The 17,608-nt window shown below is 42.9% G+C and overlaps 1 protein-coding gene and 1 long non-coding RNA gene across 4 annotated transcripts; both read left to right on the forward strand.

Moving 5' to 3' along the window:
- The first annotated feature begins 2,370 nt into the window (after nucleotides 1-2,370).
- On the forward strand, nucleotides 2,371-3,890 carry LOC145041648 (uncharacterized). 3 transcript variants are annotated; one of them, XM_078989787.1, is made up of 2 exons: nucleotides 2,371-2,517; nucleotides 2,786-3,890. In XM_078989787.1, exon 2 carries the CDS (start codon nucleotides 2,793-2,795, stop codon nucleotides 3,777-3,779), a length of 987 nt encoding a protein of 328 aa, XP_078845913.1. In that variant the 5' UTR covers nucleotides 2,371-2,517; nucleotides 2,786-2,792; the 3' UTR covers nucleotides 3,780-3,890. The 3 variants fall into 3 exon arrangements, with proteins under 3 accessions (XP_078845913.1, XP_078845912.1, XP_078845914.1); XM_078989786.1 differs by having other exon boundaries at nucleotides 2,373-2,517; nucleotides 2,789-3,890; XM_078989788.1 differs by lacking the exon at nucleotides 2,371-2,517 and adding an exon at nucleotides 2,537-2,699 and having other exon boundaries at nucleotides 2,789-3,890.
- Nucleotides 3,891-6,968: 3,078 nt separating this feature from the next.
- Nucleotides 6,969-9,776, forward strand: LOC145041650 (uncharacterized). Its single transcript, XR_013680336.1, has 3 exons — nucleotides 6,969-7,027; nucleotides 7,915-7,977; nucleotides 9,729-9,776. It is a non-coding gene; the product is annotated as an uncharacterized LOC145041650 (long non-coding RNA).
- Nucleotides 9,777-17,608: the final 7,832 nt, after the last annotated feature.

Raw genomic sequence — 17,608 nt, forward strand, 5'->3', positions numbered from 1 at the left:
TACCTAAGCTTAGGTGGGGCTGTAATATGTGTGTGTGTGTATATATATATATATATATATATATATATATATATATATATATATATATATATATATATATATATATATATATATAAATAAATGTAGTACCTTAAGTAAAAACAAAAATAAAAGTGTACTGTTATGATTGTGTCTAAAAAGTTACAAGATATGCTACGTATTAGTTTGGTAACAACCGTAACAAAATATATTGAATTTAACTATGAGTTTAATATATATACAACCTCCGAGATATTGTTATAAAAAAGCTAGATATAAAGTATATTGAATCAATCCATACCACACCGATTTTTTTTTATCTATTGTGATTTGACTCATCATCCGCCCTTTCACCTTTTCTCTTTGTTTTTTGTTTCTTAAATGATGTTGATGAATTATTTAGCTAAAACTTTGTGGTTAGTCGGCTCTTGAAAACTTATTTTCTATCATGACAAAATGACGAATAATAACATTTTGCATGTTCGAAGTTCAATCATTCTATTTTGACCAATAACTAAGAAAGTCAAAAAACCAAAAATGCTAGAATTAACTAGTATAAATAGGGCTTAATTATACGTCAACATTTTTTTTAATCATTAATATCTGACATTTTATGAGTTACGAATCCGTCTTCTTATATATTGGAACAAGATATTGTATTATTATTATAATGGATTCAATATCAATTTCATCAACTCATATGTCACGTGACAAATCGAATAAATAGCATAGTAAGCGAATTTATATGGTTTGTTAAAATATCAATATATATAAAAAAAACTTATTATACTCGATATTTCTCTTCAAAAAGATTATAGCCAATATTATTTGAGCCGATGACTCATTAGTGTTAAAATTTGGAATCTACAAAAATGCAAGAAAGGGAATGACGAATAGTTGAGGAGTTTAAGTTTGGGATTGACAACTTAATGTTTATGATTGATTAAACTTATTTATGGTTTATTTTTCAATTTTTTTTTCATGAGTTCGATTTAATTTTTTTTGTGTAAGTCATAATAAGCTCATAAGTTTAAAAATAAGTTAGAAAAAATAACCTTATAAAAAATAAGCTCGGAAATAAACTGTAAATAAGTTTAGCCAAACAACCCTTTAACCGGTGACATTAGATGGGATGTTTGAGGTAAGAGAAATCAAAATTATCTCCTATCTTTTATACCTACAATTATTTCTACCCATTAAAATTCTGATAAATCACCATTCAATTTAATTTTATTTGATATATTCCTAATATATCGTCAATGAGTTAGTTAAAAGATATGGAATGATGATAGTTGTCATAATTTTATTTGGTAGAAATATTTGTATCTATAAAAAGTAAGAATCAATTTAATTTCTCTTAAAGTAATAATAATAATAAATAGTAATAAATAAATAAAATATGAAATCAGGAAAGGCTGTGTCAACTAAGTTATTATCATTTAATCTGTTTGTACACAAGACTTAAAAATCGTTAAACATTATGTATATAAATGGTAATAAGAAGTAGATTGCATGCAATTTAAGATTATATTTGAAGGAATTATATTCATCAAATTACATTTAAATGTAAAAAATCAATTGGGCTAATTTGGTTTGTTGATCCGGTATACGTAAATAAGTAAATAACCGTGATCTAATTATCATATTCAATTTTAAAAAATTAATAAAAACGTAGATCTAAATATAATATTCAGTTTTTAATACATTATTAAAAACATAATTGTTATATAATTGTAAACTTAAAAGACTTGCCTTATTAGTCTATTTCAAATATAAAATCAAGGTAAATTTGGTTTTATATTTCGATTTTAGCCTTGTAATTTAGAGATTTATGTGACATAGCTAATCACGATTTGTTGTTCAATCATACATGATTGAGTTTTATCTTTTTTTTTTGTCGGTTTAATACGTTAGGTGGAGTGGTGGACTATGCAAGTGTCTCTATCAAGAATCAACGTATTATATACTTCTAAAGATTACACCAACATATGATTCAACAAATACACCTTCATTATTAGTCCAACATTACAAGATATTTGTCAATAAAATGTGAGGAAAGTGTAATATCATTAGTTTATCTTATTAAAAATTTCAAAAAGTTGGTATATATGCTTTCTTCCAAAATATACATAATTTATTAAATTATTGTAACATAATTCAAAACACTAATTTTATTTTATATTTTTATCTATATATATGTAATGTAATATTATTTCTCTTTGTATGGAGTGTAAATTTAACCACGTGGTTGAGTAACAAGATGCCAAGTCTTAACTTATTTTCCTTAAATATTAATTCTTATTATTTTTTTCTTTTTTGGTAAGTTTTTTCATAAATAATAACGGCGTCGTTTTCGTAGGGAAATTCTGTTCTGATCCATGGCCGACAAAATAGGGGAAATTGATTAGGAGACCTTCGAGAGGTGATCATCTTTTATATAGAAACAAGATTCATTCCAATTCTTAATTCCTCCAAAAAGAACAAGAAACTCAGTACCAGGTTAGATTCTTTGCTTTCAGTTACATCTTCCTCATAATCTCTACTTTCCCCTGTTCTTCGTTGTCAATCATTATCATAAGAATCAAATCTTTTTACGTTCTGTATCATTGTTGATTACTTTTCATAGATGTAGTACACACTTTCAATCACCCTTTCGTTAAGTAATCAATCAGATTTCATATGTGGGTTTTATACGTTTAAGCATATGTGATTTGGTACAGCTTTAATTTCCTAAATTTAACGGCCGTTTTTTTTTTTCATTATGAAGCAGTTTGATGGCAGCAGCCGCCGCCGAAGCAAGGGCAGTTTGGCAACGTACGGCGAATCGATATTTCGTCCAGGAAGATGCAAAAAGAGCCCCTAAATTAGCATGTCGTCCTTCAACTTCATCTTCATCTTCATCGTCTAAACAAGCTGAAATAAAACCAGCTAATAACACTACTACAGATCGCAATGAAAGATTCCTTCTTCCCAACGAAAAATCTCTGTATTCCGACCTCTCACCGGATTCCAGATGGTGGCTTCAATTGCAGACTGATTATATATACCAAAGGGGTTTGACCAATTCTCATCAATTCGTCGAAAATCAAGATGGTAGTAGTAGTAGTAGTAGTAGTATCAATTCTCTCTCGAACGAATCTTTCGAGTTAGTGGACATTAACAAGGACTCAAAGTTGCAGCACTGGGTTGGGATTGAGAAGAACGGCGAGGTATCGCTTCCATGGTGGCAGATCGTCGGAAAAGATGATTCGGGTTCAGTTGTTTCAAAAAGATCACATTCGCACGATTGTATCGAGAATCGTCATCTTCCGGGATTAAAGCCAGAAAAGATGATCAAAGAAAAACCAAATCCTGTGAGTGATTCAAACAGGGGAATTATATTGGAAGCTCTGAGACATTCTCAAACGCGAGCAAGAGAAGCAGAAAACGCAGCGAAGGAAGCGTACGCGGAGAAAGAGGATTTGGTGAAGGTCGTTTTGAGACAGGCATCGGAGTTGCTTGCTTGCAGACAATGGATTCGTCTTCTGCAACTTGAAAATCTTTATTACCAAATCAAGAACAAGAAGATGAATGATCCGAAGTTGTCTGTTTGTCCTTCCAAAAATGGGAAATTACAGAAGAAGAAGATGAAGAAGGGGAAGAGACGAAGCAGACGATATGAAGATGATTTAGGGACATATGCGGTTATTTTTGCGATGGGATTAGGGCTCGTTGGTGCAGGTTTGCTACTTGGGTGGACAGTGGGATGGATGTTGATCTAGAGAGATTTAGGGTTTGATTTTTGAAGCTTCTATTAATTAAGTGTACAAAGTTTGATTCTTGGATATAGCCATTCCTTGTATATACTTGGATCTATTTTACATATCATTCAATTTCTTGAAATTTTAAATTTATACATTTCTATGAAGAAAAATAGAAATAAAAGGTAGGAAGTCCATCTTTTAATACAAGTAAATGATTGATTACCTATACTCTTTCAAAACTTAGAGGCGATAGTTACTATTTTAGTTAGAGCTGTTAAAAATTGATTGAGTTAAAAATTCTAGTTGAGTTAATTTAAACTTATTGTTTGATTTTGCATTTAATTGAGTATCCAAAATGATTATATTACCCTTAAACAACATTTAAACAACATTGTTTTTATAAAAGCATCCAAAATGACTATAACTTTTGTTTGAAGAAAAAACCTCAAACAACATTTTTTTATAAAAACATTTCATCATCCTTGTTTCTCCAAAGTTAAACATATCTTTTAAAACATAATAAATTAGGCGTACAAAAAAATACACAAGCCATTCATCTGTTTTCATTTGGAAATAGCAAATATATTTTTATGATAAATTTGTAGCATATAAAAATCATTCTTTTTTGTGTTTCAGTATTATGTTTTTAAATATACACATAATTTTTACATAAATACAAATATACAACTAAAATTCAATGAAATTATTCTTCATTATCACCAATCCAAGCATGAACTTTCACATGTTATCCAACAATCAGCACAGAACAAAAATTAACAAACAAACAAACGTATAATGGTTAAACAAAAATCAAGAAACAAACAAACACAAATGTGTGAACTGATCTATTCAATTTGAATTGAAAATGATAGATTGTCATTTAATTTTAATCTAAAATGAAGGATAACAACAATAACAGTTAAAAACGAGGAAAAAAAGCAAATAACATCACATTAAGCACAAATCGAGCAAAGCAAGAGGACACCAACAACAAATGGAACAAAAGGACAACAAAGTAGAAAATCACATAAAAATCGAACATTTTAGCAAGAATCGAGCAATAGAAAATGATAAAAAAGAAAATGAAAACTAACATTGTCAGCAGGTGCGTCGTCTCCAGTTGAGTGGTCGGAGGAAGAAAGCAGCCTTCGAGCAGCAGATTGGGATTGGGAGGAACGATGTCGCTACCTTTTTTTCTTTGTGGAGGTTGTCACAAAGCACAGGGTAAAATCGGAAATGAAAAGCCAACTCACGTTTTTGTCCTACTCCATCGATTGAAAGTGAAGGACCGAATTAGCCATTTTTCTTGGACTGAGTCCACAACATCAACCGAGTCTTTGATTTTAAAATGAAATCAAACATGCTGATTGATCTTTTTCGGACCAGGTCCTCTATTGGACCTAATTAGAAGTAATATCAAACGACTCCTTAGACTCTTTGGTATCAACCAGCCACATCAGCACACACCACCACCAACATCTAGGATGTGTTGTGTTCTATTCGACACCAAACAAGAGAACTTATGTGTGAAAGCATGTTAGCACCATCGTTTGTTCACGTTGTGACGATGCTCCAACCATCATGTCTAATGCGTGATTTGTGCATCGTCCACCTTTAATTTTCTCAAAAACAACAAAATAAATTTAAAAGTTTAATTTCCACTATTAAAATTGTTTCTAAATATAACTTGAAATATAATATTTATAAAGATTTACAATGAAGGATTTTTGAGATGTTAAATATTATGAATGTTTTTGACAAAATTAATTTTTAATCGGAAGTTTTTTTATTTGGATGTAGTGTTCAGTAAGCTAGTTGAAAGTTTTTAAAAAAATAAAATTACATATAACAAAAAAAAAAATTAAAAGCTATAACTTTTACTTGAATTAGCTTTTAGATAATAATTTTTTGTGAAAATAAAAAATTTTAATCTCATATTTTCATACAAATTTTTTATTTAACTCAATTTTTTTTTAAAAAAATCTTAAAGTTTTCAAAACTATCAAATAACAGTTTATAACAAGAAATTGGTTTAGAGCTTTAGGGGCACAAATAGGTTAGTCAACACAGGCATGCGGTTATAACTTATTGGCCTTTAAAATGCAATAAGGCACTTGTTGTAACATCCCAAATTTCAAGTCAAAAAATATCAATTTTGATATAACGATCTAGAAAACATTTATCATGAAACATCACCATGTCATATCATTTCATAAAATCATAATCTCATGTCTGAAAATCATATCATAAAAGTAGTAACAATGTCAGAGTACAATCCCAAGAAATCTCATAAGGCGGAATCCAATGTGTGTATGATGTGTATCTACCGCGCCGACTCCTTCCCCTTCGCTGAAGAGGTACCTGAAACAGAACTGAAAAATGTAAGCACGAAGCTTAGTGGGTTCCCCTGTCCTACCACATACCATACAATCATATAACATACATACTGTCGGACAATTCTGGAGTGCCGACCTACCCGGTACGACCATTCTGGGGTGCCGACCTACCCGTGTCAAGCCATTCTAGGGTGCGGACCTACCCATTGGTCCTAACAACCAATCCTCGGGGACTATTTCACCCCCTACTGCTACTATCACATATATCATAACATAAACATACCATCAGACATATTTGGGGTGTCTGAACTACCCTTCGGCCCTAACAACCGAACTTGGGGACTATTCCCCTCCTACTACCACTATCACATATAACATATCATGCTAGCATATAACATATCAGGTAGTAGCAAACCTAGATGATATCACAAAGATGATCATCTAACATACAACTCTTACTGATGGGTCGGTATTATGGCCGTAGACCACCACTGCTGGAAGGTAACTTACCTCGTAAGGCTAACTGCTGAAAATGTAGCACCTGGTTTCCGGTATGTGAATTTTATTTGAGCATTGCCCTAATTTAACCTTGGACTCGGCGAGTCATAGGGTCCGACTCGCCGAGTAGGGACGAGACTCAGGACACGTTTTAAGTAGGCGACTCGGCGAGTCCACATCCGGGACTCGGCGAGTCACCGCTGCTGGATGAAACCCTAAGTTTCAAGGGTTTGCACCCTATTTAAACTCTCATTCCGCCCCAACTCGTCCCCATTCACCCCCAGAACTCCCCCTACATCGTTTTCCCTTGTTTCCTTGAGAGTTTGAGGTGTTCTTGGTGTGTTCTTGAAGGTTTCGAGGAGTAAGAGGAGTGGATCAAGAAGAGGAGAAGGAGATCAGCCATCTTTGTGTTATTTCAACATTTCCTTTGAGGTATAACCCGTTTTCCCCTTGATTCTATGCTTAAAACTTCATTTGGGTCCTTCTTGGTCAATTCCCCAAGTTTGTATGTGCATTATATGTCGTAATAAGGCGTTTGGCCTTTGGATCTATGCAAGATTGAGCTCCAGGAGCTCAGATCTGTTAGCTTTTTGGCCCCATGAGGCTTGTTAGCCCTAGATCTACACTTTTGAGACATTTTGAGCCCTATAATCCATTTTGGTGAATATCCACACGTAAAGTTGGAAACTTTACGTGTGATTCGTGCCCTAGAAGTCCAGATCTATGAATGGCATGGACTGGAATCGAGCAAATCGGTATATTTAAGAAGTGCATGGCGACGACTCGGCGAGTCGCATAGGTGACTCGGCGAGTCTGGTCGCGAGTCACCGATTTGGTCCCTTCTTCATGTGTCGAGTTGAGCCATGAGTCACAGGGGGTGACTCGGTGAGTTGGGAGCTGAACTCACCCATGTTAGGACTCGGCGAGTCAATGCCCTGACTCGGCGAGTCCAAGGCAATCTTCATAGATCAAGAACAGACTCGGCGAGTTGTTCATACAACTCGGCGAGTCTTAGCATAAAGTGTTCTTCGGATGAAGATGAACTCGACGAGTTGTTCATACAACTCGGCGAGTAGGATGAAGAAGTTGTATGACAGTTAGAAGGTGAACTCGCCGAGTCATAGCCCGACTCGACGAGTAGAACCAGGGACCCAGGACATTGGTTTGCTAGGGACTCGGCGAGTGGTGATCCACTCGGCGAGTCGGGTCAACTGAAAGTTGACCCTAGCCTTGGCTTAGGGCTAAACCAGGGGTAAAATGGTCATTTTACCTAAAGGACAGTTAGCAGTGTTTGATTAAGTATGTTGTGGGAATTGCAGCCGGAGGACTCCCGGAGCAGCAGCAGTCAGTTAGTTCCCGATCAGTTCAGCAGCTACTTTGAGGTGAGTTACCTTCCAGTAGCAGTGGGTCTAAGGCCACAATGCCGACCCACCAGTAGGAGATGTATGATAGATGATTGTCTTTGTGATATCATCTAAGTTTGCTATTACCTGACATGTTATATGCTAGCATGATATGTTGTATGTGATAGTAGTAGAGTTTGGTTGTTAGGACCGAAGGGTAGTCAGACACCCCAGATACGTCTGACAGTACGTGATGATATGTATGCATGCTGGCTTGTTATGTTATATGTGATCGTAGTAGTAGGGGGTGAAATAGTCCCCGAGGATCGGTTGTTAGGACCGATGGGTAGTCAGCACCCCAGAATGGCTTGACATGGGTAGTCAGCACCCCAGAATGGCTTGACACGGGTAAGACGGCACCCCAGAATGGCCGTATGGGTAGGTCGGCACCCCAGAATGGCCGTACCGGGTAGTCAGGCACCCCAGAATAGCCTGACAGTACGTATGTTATGTGTTTGTATGGTATGCGGTACGTTGGGGGAACTCACTAAGCTTTGTGCTTACGTTTACAGTTTTGTTTTCAGGTACCTCTGCATCGAAGGGGAAGGAGCCGGCGCGGTAGCGACACGTCATACACACACTCTTCGGTTTCCGCATTTATGAGATTTACTGGGATTGTACTCTGATATTTTGATGGGATGTATGGTTTGACTTTTTAGAACATGGCTGCGATGTGTTATGGTGTGAACAAACAATGTTTTTATTTATTAATGTTTTCTAAAATAATACCTCAAAAATGAAATTTTCGGACGTAAAAATTGGGTCGTTACAAGTTGGTATCAGAGCCCTGGTTTGAGGGATTCGGACACACCTTCGGGAGTGTTTGGACTCAAATCGAGGGATTGAAAGATTTTCCAAAAGAAATTGTTCTTTAAAACCCGGAAAAGAGTCATAAGAAAGAGCAAAGTGTGTGACGTGCGCGACCGGCCGAGCTCAAGTAAGTATTCCCCATAGTACCCATACAAGTTTATGTTATGTTTATCAGCTTTATGAATACTGCATGCTAGAATAGGCTAAGGATCTAGGAGTGATGCCTTATGTGCCTGTTTATTTGCTACAGCTTATTGAATATTGCATGCTAGAATTGAGTAGACAGCAGTAGGATAGCCTGTGTAGGTTATGCCTGATAGTATGAGCTTAGCATCCTATGTTAAGTGTCGTTTCTTGTTCCAAGAACAGTTTTGGCTTGAGTCTGTTTTTCCTTATCCGAATGCTGCTTGCTTCGTGCTTGGTGGGATTCTGAGTAATGGGAGTGAGCCACTAGGTAAACACGTCACACCACATGTAATCAGGGTTGAATAATCCCAAAGTGTTGGAACTGGCCCTATTGCGCAGCTCTTGTTTGAGTCCAACCGTTGTAGGGACGGATCTTTTACTTGAAGGATTATCTAATCCTCATCACATGTGATGGTGTTTAGGTGGTGGCTAACTGGCATTATGAGGAGACCTACAGCAGCTGAGGACCAGTTGTGTTGAACTTGAGTTTTCCCTAGGGCAAGCCTAGGATGAGAATAACAGAGAGTAGCAGTAGTAAAGGGGAGTTGGTGGAGTCGAGGAATTCCTCGGAGAAGGTACGGATAGATGTGGAAGGTAGTATGGGCCCGTACTACTGAAAGCAGAGGATCCGTACCCGAGCCGAGGAAGGCCAAGACGAGACCAAGGAACCTGTAAGTAGTTGAGATCCCTCAGAAAGTAGCAGTACCACTAATGATTATTATGATGTTTTGCAGAATGGTGGTACTTCGACCGAGACCGACAGATGGCGGGTCAGGAGAGGGGTCAGGTTCGGGACCTGGCACCGAGCCGATTGAGGAGAGGCTACGTGAGTTCATCACGTTAGAGATCACTAGGGGCATCCTTGAGTCGACCCCCATCATCTTTGGGTCGATCAAGGAAGGGATCGTGGAGTTGATGGAGGATCGCCTACGGGCATTCAGGAGCGACTTGGCCTCTAGCCAGTCAGGATCTCGCACACTGTCCTTCAAGGACTTCAGGGGCAGTGGTGCGCCGGATTTCCATGGGGTGAAGGACCCCATTGTCGCCAGGCGGTGGACTGCGGATATTGAGTCCGCCCAGTTGACCAGCTTCTGCCCCGAGGGGTCGAAGGTGAGGTACGCAGCAGGGTGTTTGCGGGACCGGACCCGAGATTGGTGGGAGTCAGTGGGTGACTCGTTGGGAGCCTCGGCTATCGAGGCAATGACCTGGTCGGACTTTGTGGCTAGGTTCAGGGCAGAGTTTACGCCAGCGGTCGAGCTTCAGCAGCTGGCCAGGGAGTTTCTAGATATGAGGCAGACGACAGAGACCGTGGCGGAGATCACCGCCAAGTTTCGGGAGAGGGCTTTATTGGTGCCCCAGTATGCAGGCGACGAGGATATGAGGAGGACTCGTTACCATGATATGCTACGAGCTGACATTCGGGAGCATGTCAGCTTTTCGGCTTGCCCTACCCTGGACTCCATGATTGCCAGGGCTAAAGAGAGAGAGAGAGATAGATTTGGAGCACATCCGGAAACAGAAACTTGAGGATGGTCAGGCATCAGGGGCCTCGGGGAAGAAGCCCAAGGGATCAGATGGGAGGCCAAAAGGCCAGTCGGGTCCGAGCCGCTGCAGGAGGTGCGGCAGGCCGCACGAGGGGGCGTGCAGGATGGGATCGTCAGGCTGCTACAAGTGCGGCAAGTTTGGGCATATCAGCAGGGATTGCACTGCTCCTGCGACAGTTATTCAGACATCGGAGTTGCTGTGTTTCCACTGCAACCAGAGGGGCCACAAGAAGGCCAATTGCCCCATGTTGACAGTTTCAGCGCCAGTGAAGGCGCCAGCTCCGGCGACCCTGCGGATCACGGATGGCCGTCAGGGCAAGGCAGAGGCTCCAGTGGTGAGGAGTCGGGCATTTCAGTTGACTGCTGAGGAGGCACGCGCCGCGCCCGATGTGGTGACGGGTATGATTCCTTCCTTCTATCTTTTATTTTTCGTTGTTATGATATTGATATGTGCTCCGTGTGTATACATGTGTATTAGGATCGTTCCATGTGAACGGCATCCCGGTTCAGGTATTGTTCGACTCGGGTGCATCCCGATCGTTCGTTTCTCTTGCTCTTAGCAAGAGATTTCATGAGACTTCAGGCGAGTTAGATTGCCCGTTAGAGGTAGAGATTGCTGACGATCGCTCGGTGCGAGCATCGATGGTGTTTCGAGATTGTGTTCTGCGGCTGTTTGAGGAGTGTTACCTGGTAGATTTGGTTCCCATTCCATTGCGTGGGAACAAGGTGATTATTGGTATGGATTGGTTGAGCCCTAATGGGGCAGTGATAGATTGCGCACAGCAGCTAGTGCGAGTCAGGACCCCAAGCGGGGGAGAGTTAGTGATTCATGGAGAGCGGCCGCAGTGTGGACCCACTGTATGTTCAGCAGCGAGGGCCAGGCGCTACCTTCAACAGGGATGCGCGGGTTATGTCGCGTACGTGATGGACACCCGGGAGGCGGGTAAGGCGACTGTGAGCGAGGTCCCGGTGGTTCGAGATTTTGCTGATGTTTTCCCGGAGGAACTACCTGGGATACCTCCGGAGCGACAGGTGGAGTTCAGGATTGACCTCGTTCCCGGTGCGGCTCCGATAGCCAAAGCACCGTATCGGTTGGCTCCTCCCGAGATGCAGGAGTTGTCTACGCAGCTGCAGGAGCTGCTGGACAAGGGATTTATTCGGCCGAGCAGTTCGCCCTGGGGAGCCCCGATTCTGTTTGTGAAGAAGAAGGATGGGTCGCATCGGATGTGTATAGATTATCGGGAGCTGAACAAGGTAACGGTGAAGAACCGTTACCCGCTTCCGAGGATTGATGACCTCTTTGACCAGCTTCAGGGCGCATCTTGGTTCTCCAAGATTGATTTGCGTTCAGGATATCATCAGATGAGGGTCAGGGAGGAAGATATGCAGAAGACCGCGTTTCGGACGCGCTATGGCCATTACGAGTTCGTGGTGATGCCGTTTGGGCTCACCAATGCTCCTGCCGCGTTCATGGACCTCATGAACCGTGTATGCAGACCGATGATGGACCAGTCTGTGATAGTCTTTATCGATGATATCTTGGTTTATTCCAAGACCCGGGAGGAACATGAGGAGCATTTGAGAGAGGTGTTAGAGACCCTGAGGAGGGAGAACTTGTATGCCAAGTTCTCCAAGTGTGAGTTTTGGTTGCGCGAGGTGCAATTTCTGGGACACCTCGTCAACCAGAACGGGATTCTGGTCGATCCGGCCAAGGTCGAGGCCGTGATGAGATGGGAGGTTCCGAAGTCTCCATCTGAGATTCGGAGCTTCCTGGGATTGGCAGGCTACTATCGGAGATTTATCCAGGATTTCTCCAAGATAGCCGTGCCCCTGACGCGGCTGACGAAGAAAGCCGTGGTCTTTCGGTGGGGACCCGAGCAGCAGGTTGCATTTGAGACGCTGAGACAGCGATTGTGTGAGGCGCCGATCTTAGCCCTGCCAGAGGGCGTAGAGGACTTCGTGGTTTATTGTGATGCGTCCATTTCTGGGTTGGGCGCGGTGCTGATGCAAAGGGGGCATGTCATTGCTTACGCTTCAAGGCAGCTCAAGCCTCACGAGGCGAACTACCCGACGCACGATTTGGAGTTGGGGGCGGTGGTATTTGCCCTCAAGATTTGGCGACATTACCTCTATGGGGTTCGGTGTACCATCTACACGGACCACAAGAGCTTGAGGTACCTCATGGATCAGCCGAATCTGAACATGAGGCAGCGTCGGTGGTTGGATGTGGTGAAGGATTATGATTGCGAGATCCTTTACCACCCGGGGAAGGCCAATGTGGTGGCCGATGCGCTTAGCCGCAAGACGGCGCCGATCAAGGACGCCTGTTTGAGGATGACTGTGGTGACTCCCCTGTTGGATCAGATTCGGGAGGCTCAACAGGAGGCTATCAAGGAGGAGCATCGGAAAAGCGAGCGTGTAGTAGGTCAGGTTTCCTCCTTCGATTATGATAGCCGAGGGTTATTGACACTACACCATAGGGTGTGGGTGCCGTATCACGGAGGCGTGCGCCAGATTTTGATGGAAGAGGCGCACAAGTCCCGATTCTCTATTCATCCCGGGGCGACGAAGATGTATAGGGATCTTCGTCTAGACTATTGGTGGCCCTGCATGAAGCGGGATGTGGCATGGTATGTCGAGCGATGTTTGACCTGCAGGAGGGTCAAGGCCGAACATCAGAGACCGCATGGAAAGATGCAGCCGTTGGATATTCCACTGTGGAAATGGGAAGATATCACGATGGATTTTATCACGAAGCTTCCCAGGACCGCACGTGGAGTGGATTCGATTTGGGTCATCGTGGATAGATTGACCAAGAGTGCTCACTTTATTCCGATTCAGGAGAGCTTATCGGCCGAGAAATTGGCCGACATCTATATCAGGGAGATTGTGGCCCGGCATGGGGTGCCGGTATCGGTGATCTCGGACAGGGATGTGCGTTTTACTTCCAGGTTTTGGAATAGATTCCATGACGAGTTAGGCACTCGTCTGCATTTCAGCACCGCCTTTCACCCGCAGACAGATGGTCAGAGTGAGCGGACCATCCAGACTTTGGAGGACATGTTGCGGGCGTGTGTTCTAGATTTCGGTGGTAGCTGGGATACCTATCTTCCCTTGGCTGAGTTCCCCCACAACAACAGCTATCACGCGAGTATCGACCGCCCTCCCTTCGAGATGTTGTACGGACGGAGGTGTAGGACCCCGATATGCTGGGGTGAGGTTGGCCAGAGAGTCATGGGAAGCACCGAAGTGGTGCTCAAGACGACTGAGAGGATCCAGCAGGTCCGGAGCAGGCTTCAGACTGCTCAGAGTCGGCAGAAAAGTTATGCCGACAAGCGTCGATCCGATTTAGAGTTCCAGGTCGGGGATATGGTCCTCCTGAAGGTGTCGCCGTGGAAAGGCGTCATCCGATTCAGGAAGCGGGGTAAGTTGGGCCCGCGATTCATCGGACCGTTCAGGGTCTTAGCCCGGGTGGGCAAGGTAGCATATAGGCTGGATCTGCCAGCCGAGCTTAGCCAGATCCACAACACTTTCCATGTTTCGCAGTTGCGGAAGTGCCTAGTGGACGATTCTGCAGTAGTACCTTTGGAGGATATTCAGGTTGATGACAGCCTGAACTACATTGAGCGCCCAGTCGCAATCCTCGACAGGAAGTCGAAGGATTTAAGGAACAAGAGGGTGGAGCTAGTGAAGGTGCAATGGCAGCACCGCAAGGGTTCAGAGTGGACTTGGGAACCGATGGACGAGATGATGGAGCACTACCCCGAGCTGTTTCAGGACCAGGCAGCAGACTTCGAGGACGAAGTCTAAAATAAGTGGGGGAGATTTGTAGCACCTGGTTTCCGGTATGTGAATTTTATTTGAGCATTGCCCTAATTTAACCTTGGACTCGGCGAGTCATAGGGTCCGACTCGCCGAGTAGGGACGAGACTCAGGACACGTTTTAAGTAGGCGACTCGGCGAGTCACCGCTGCTGGATGAAACCCTAAGTTTCAAGGGTTTGCACCCTATTTAAACTCTCATTCCGCCCCAACTCGTCCCCATTCACCCCCAGAACTCCCCCTACATCGTTTTCCCTTGTTTCCTTGAGAGTTTGAGGTGTTCTTGGTGTGTTCTTGAAGGTTTCGAGGAGTAAGAGGAGTGGATCAAGAAGAAGAGAAGGAGATCAGCCATCTTTGTGTTATTTCAACATTTCCTTTGAGGTATAACCCGTTTTCCCCTTGATTCTATGCTTAAAACTTCATTTGGGTCCTTCTTGGTCAATTCCCCAAGTTTGTATGTGCATTATATGTCGTAATAAGGCGTTTGGCCTTTGGATCTATGCAAGATTGAGCTCCAGGAGCTCAGATCTGTTAGCTTTTTGGCCCCATGAGGCTTGTTAGCCCTAGATCTACCCTTTTGAGACATTTTGAGCCCTATAATCCATTTTGGTGAATATCCACACGTAAAGTTGGAAACTTTACGTGTGATTCGTGCCCTAGAAGTCCAGATCTATGAATGGCATGGACTGGAATCGAGCAAATCGGTATATTTAAGAAGTGCATGGCGACGACTCGGCGAGTCGCATAGGTGACTCGGCGAGTCTGGTCGCGAGTCACCGATTTGGTCCCTTCTTCATGTGTCGAGTTGAGCCATGAGTCACAGGGGGTGACTCGGTGAGTTGGGAGCTGAACTCACCCATGTTAGGACTCGGCGAGTCAATGCCCTGACTCGGCGAGTCCAAGGCAATCTTCATAGATCAAGAACAGACTCGGCGAGTTGTTCATACAACTCGGCGAGTCTTAGCATAAAGTGTTCTTCGGATGAAGATGAACTCGACGAGTTGTTCATACAACTCGGCGAGTAGGATGAAGAAGTTGTATGACAGTTAGAAGGTGAACTCGCCGAGTCATAGCCCGACTCGACGAGTAGAACCAGGGACCCAGGACATTGGTTTGCTAGGGACTCGGCGAGTGGTGATCCACTCGGCGAGTCGGGTCAACTGAAAGTTGACCCTAGCCTTGGCTTAGGGCTAAACCAGGGGTAAAATGGTCATTTTACCTAAAGGACAGTTAGCAGTGTTTGATTGAGTATGTTGTGGGAATTGCAGCCGGAGGACTCCCGGAGCAGCAGCAGTCAGTTAGTTCCCGATCAGTTCAGCAGCTACTTTGAGGTGAGTTACCTTCCAGTAGCAGTGGGTCTAAGGCCACAATGCCGACCCACCAGTAGGAGATGTATGATAGATGATTGTCTTTGTGATATCATCTAAGTTTGCTATTACCTGACATGTTATATGCTAACATGATATGTTGTATGTGATAGTAGTAGAGTTTGGTTGTTAGGACCGAAGGGTAGTCAGACACCCCAGATACGTCTGACAGTACGTGATGATATGTATGCATGCTGGCTTGTTATGTTATATGTGATCGTAGTAGTAGGGGGTGAAATAGTCCCCGAGGATCGGTTGTTAGGACCGATGGGTAGTCAGCACCCCAGAATGGCTTGACATGGGTAGTCAGCACCCCAGAATGGCTTGACACGGGTAAGACGGCACCCCAGAATGGCCGTATGGGTAGGTCGGCACCCCAGAATGGCCGTACCGGGTAGTCAGGCACCCCAGAATAGCCTGACAGTACGTATGTTATGTGTTTGTATGGTATGCGGTACGTTGGGGGAACTCACTAAGCTTTGTGCTTACGTTTACAGTTTTGTTTTCAGGTACCTCTGCATCGAAGGGGAAGGAGCCGGCGCGGTAGCGACACGTCATACACACACTCTTCGGTTTCCGCATTTATGAGATTTACTGGGATTGTACTCTGATATTTTGATGGGATGTATGGTTTGACTTTTTAGAACATGGCTGCGATGTGTTATGGTGTGAACAAACAATGTTTTTATTTATTAATGTTTTCTAAAATAATACCTCAAAAATGAAATTTTCGGACGTAAAAATTGGGTCGTTACAGAAAAGCTGCTCGGCAGATGTCTAACTGCTGCTCTGGTGATCCTCCGACTATAAATCCAAAAAACACTTAATCAGACACTGATAACTACTCTTAGGGAAAAATGACTATTTTACCCCTGACCAAGTCAAAGTCAAAGTCAATTTTCAGTTGACCCGACTCGCCGAGTTGGGCCGCCAAGTCGTCGAGTCCCTATCCTTTCATCTGTCCTTCTTCACGCATCTACTTGTCGAGTTTAGTAACGACTCGACGAGTTCTCCTTCTAAACCAACCCCGAATGAACCTTCATCTGACTCGTCGAGTTGTATGAACAACTCGGCGAGTTCATCTCCATCCTATGAACAAGTCCTGTCCTTGACTCGCCGAGTTATATGAATAACTCGTTGAGTTCATCTTTGAAAGTTGGGAGATTGCCATGGACTCGCCGAGTCTGTTCATAAACTCGTCGAGTCCTATGTTTTCCAGGTCTATGGCTAAGTCCAATGCGTTGGGTCACTCCCTCGGACCCCTCTAAGATGACTCTAACACTCACTCGGTTCCTTCAAACCATAACAAAAAAGGGAAGTCAAGCCATGGACTCGCCGAGTGCCAACAACGACTCACTGACTCGAGAATGACCATGTAGCACCCGATTCCCGGTATGTATTTTATTTGAGTATATTTCTCATTTGACCTAGGACTCGGCGAGTTGGTGGTACAACTTGTTGAGTAGAAGCGGATTGGACACGGGAGTTAAGTTAGCGACTCAACGAGTCTGCACTGTCTGGACAAAACCCTAATCTAAGGGGTTTGCACCCTATTTAAATGTCTCATTCAACCACCTTTCGTCCCTATTGCTTCCAGAACCCTCCATATCAACCCTAATTGTGTGTGTGAAGATCTAAAGGCGTTTGAGTGATCTTGGTGGTTTGTGATCAAAGGAAGGAAGGAAAGTCTTGAGGGAACAAGAAGAGGCCAAAGGAATTCGAGCTTGAGCATCATTCACAGTCCATCTAAGGTATAAGGCTCATACCTTGTCCATTACTAAGCTAGATCTCTTCTTGAAGGAAATTAGGGCTTCTAAGAGCCATTCTTGGCAACCAACCATGATTGCAAGCATGGTTAGACGCTAAGGCTTCAGATCCAAGG

The sequence above is a fragment of the Lactuca saligna genome, chromosome 4 (assembly GCF_052625555.1).
Source record: "Lactuca saligna cultivar CGN05327 chromosome 4, ASM5262555v1, whole genome shotgun sequence".
Classification (NCBI taxonomy): Eukaryota; Viridiplantae; Streptophyta; class Magnoliopsida; order Asterales; family Asteraceae; genus Lactuca; species Lactuca saligna.

Bases quoted from the DNA above. Each gene is read 5' to 3' on its own strand.
- LOC145041648 (XM_078989787.1), top strand. From the start codon at position 2,793: ATGGCAGCAGCCGCCGCCGAAGCAAGGGCAGTTTGGCAACGTACGGCG.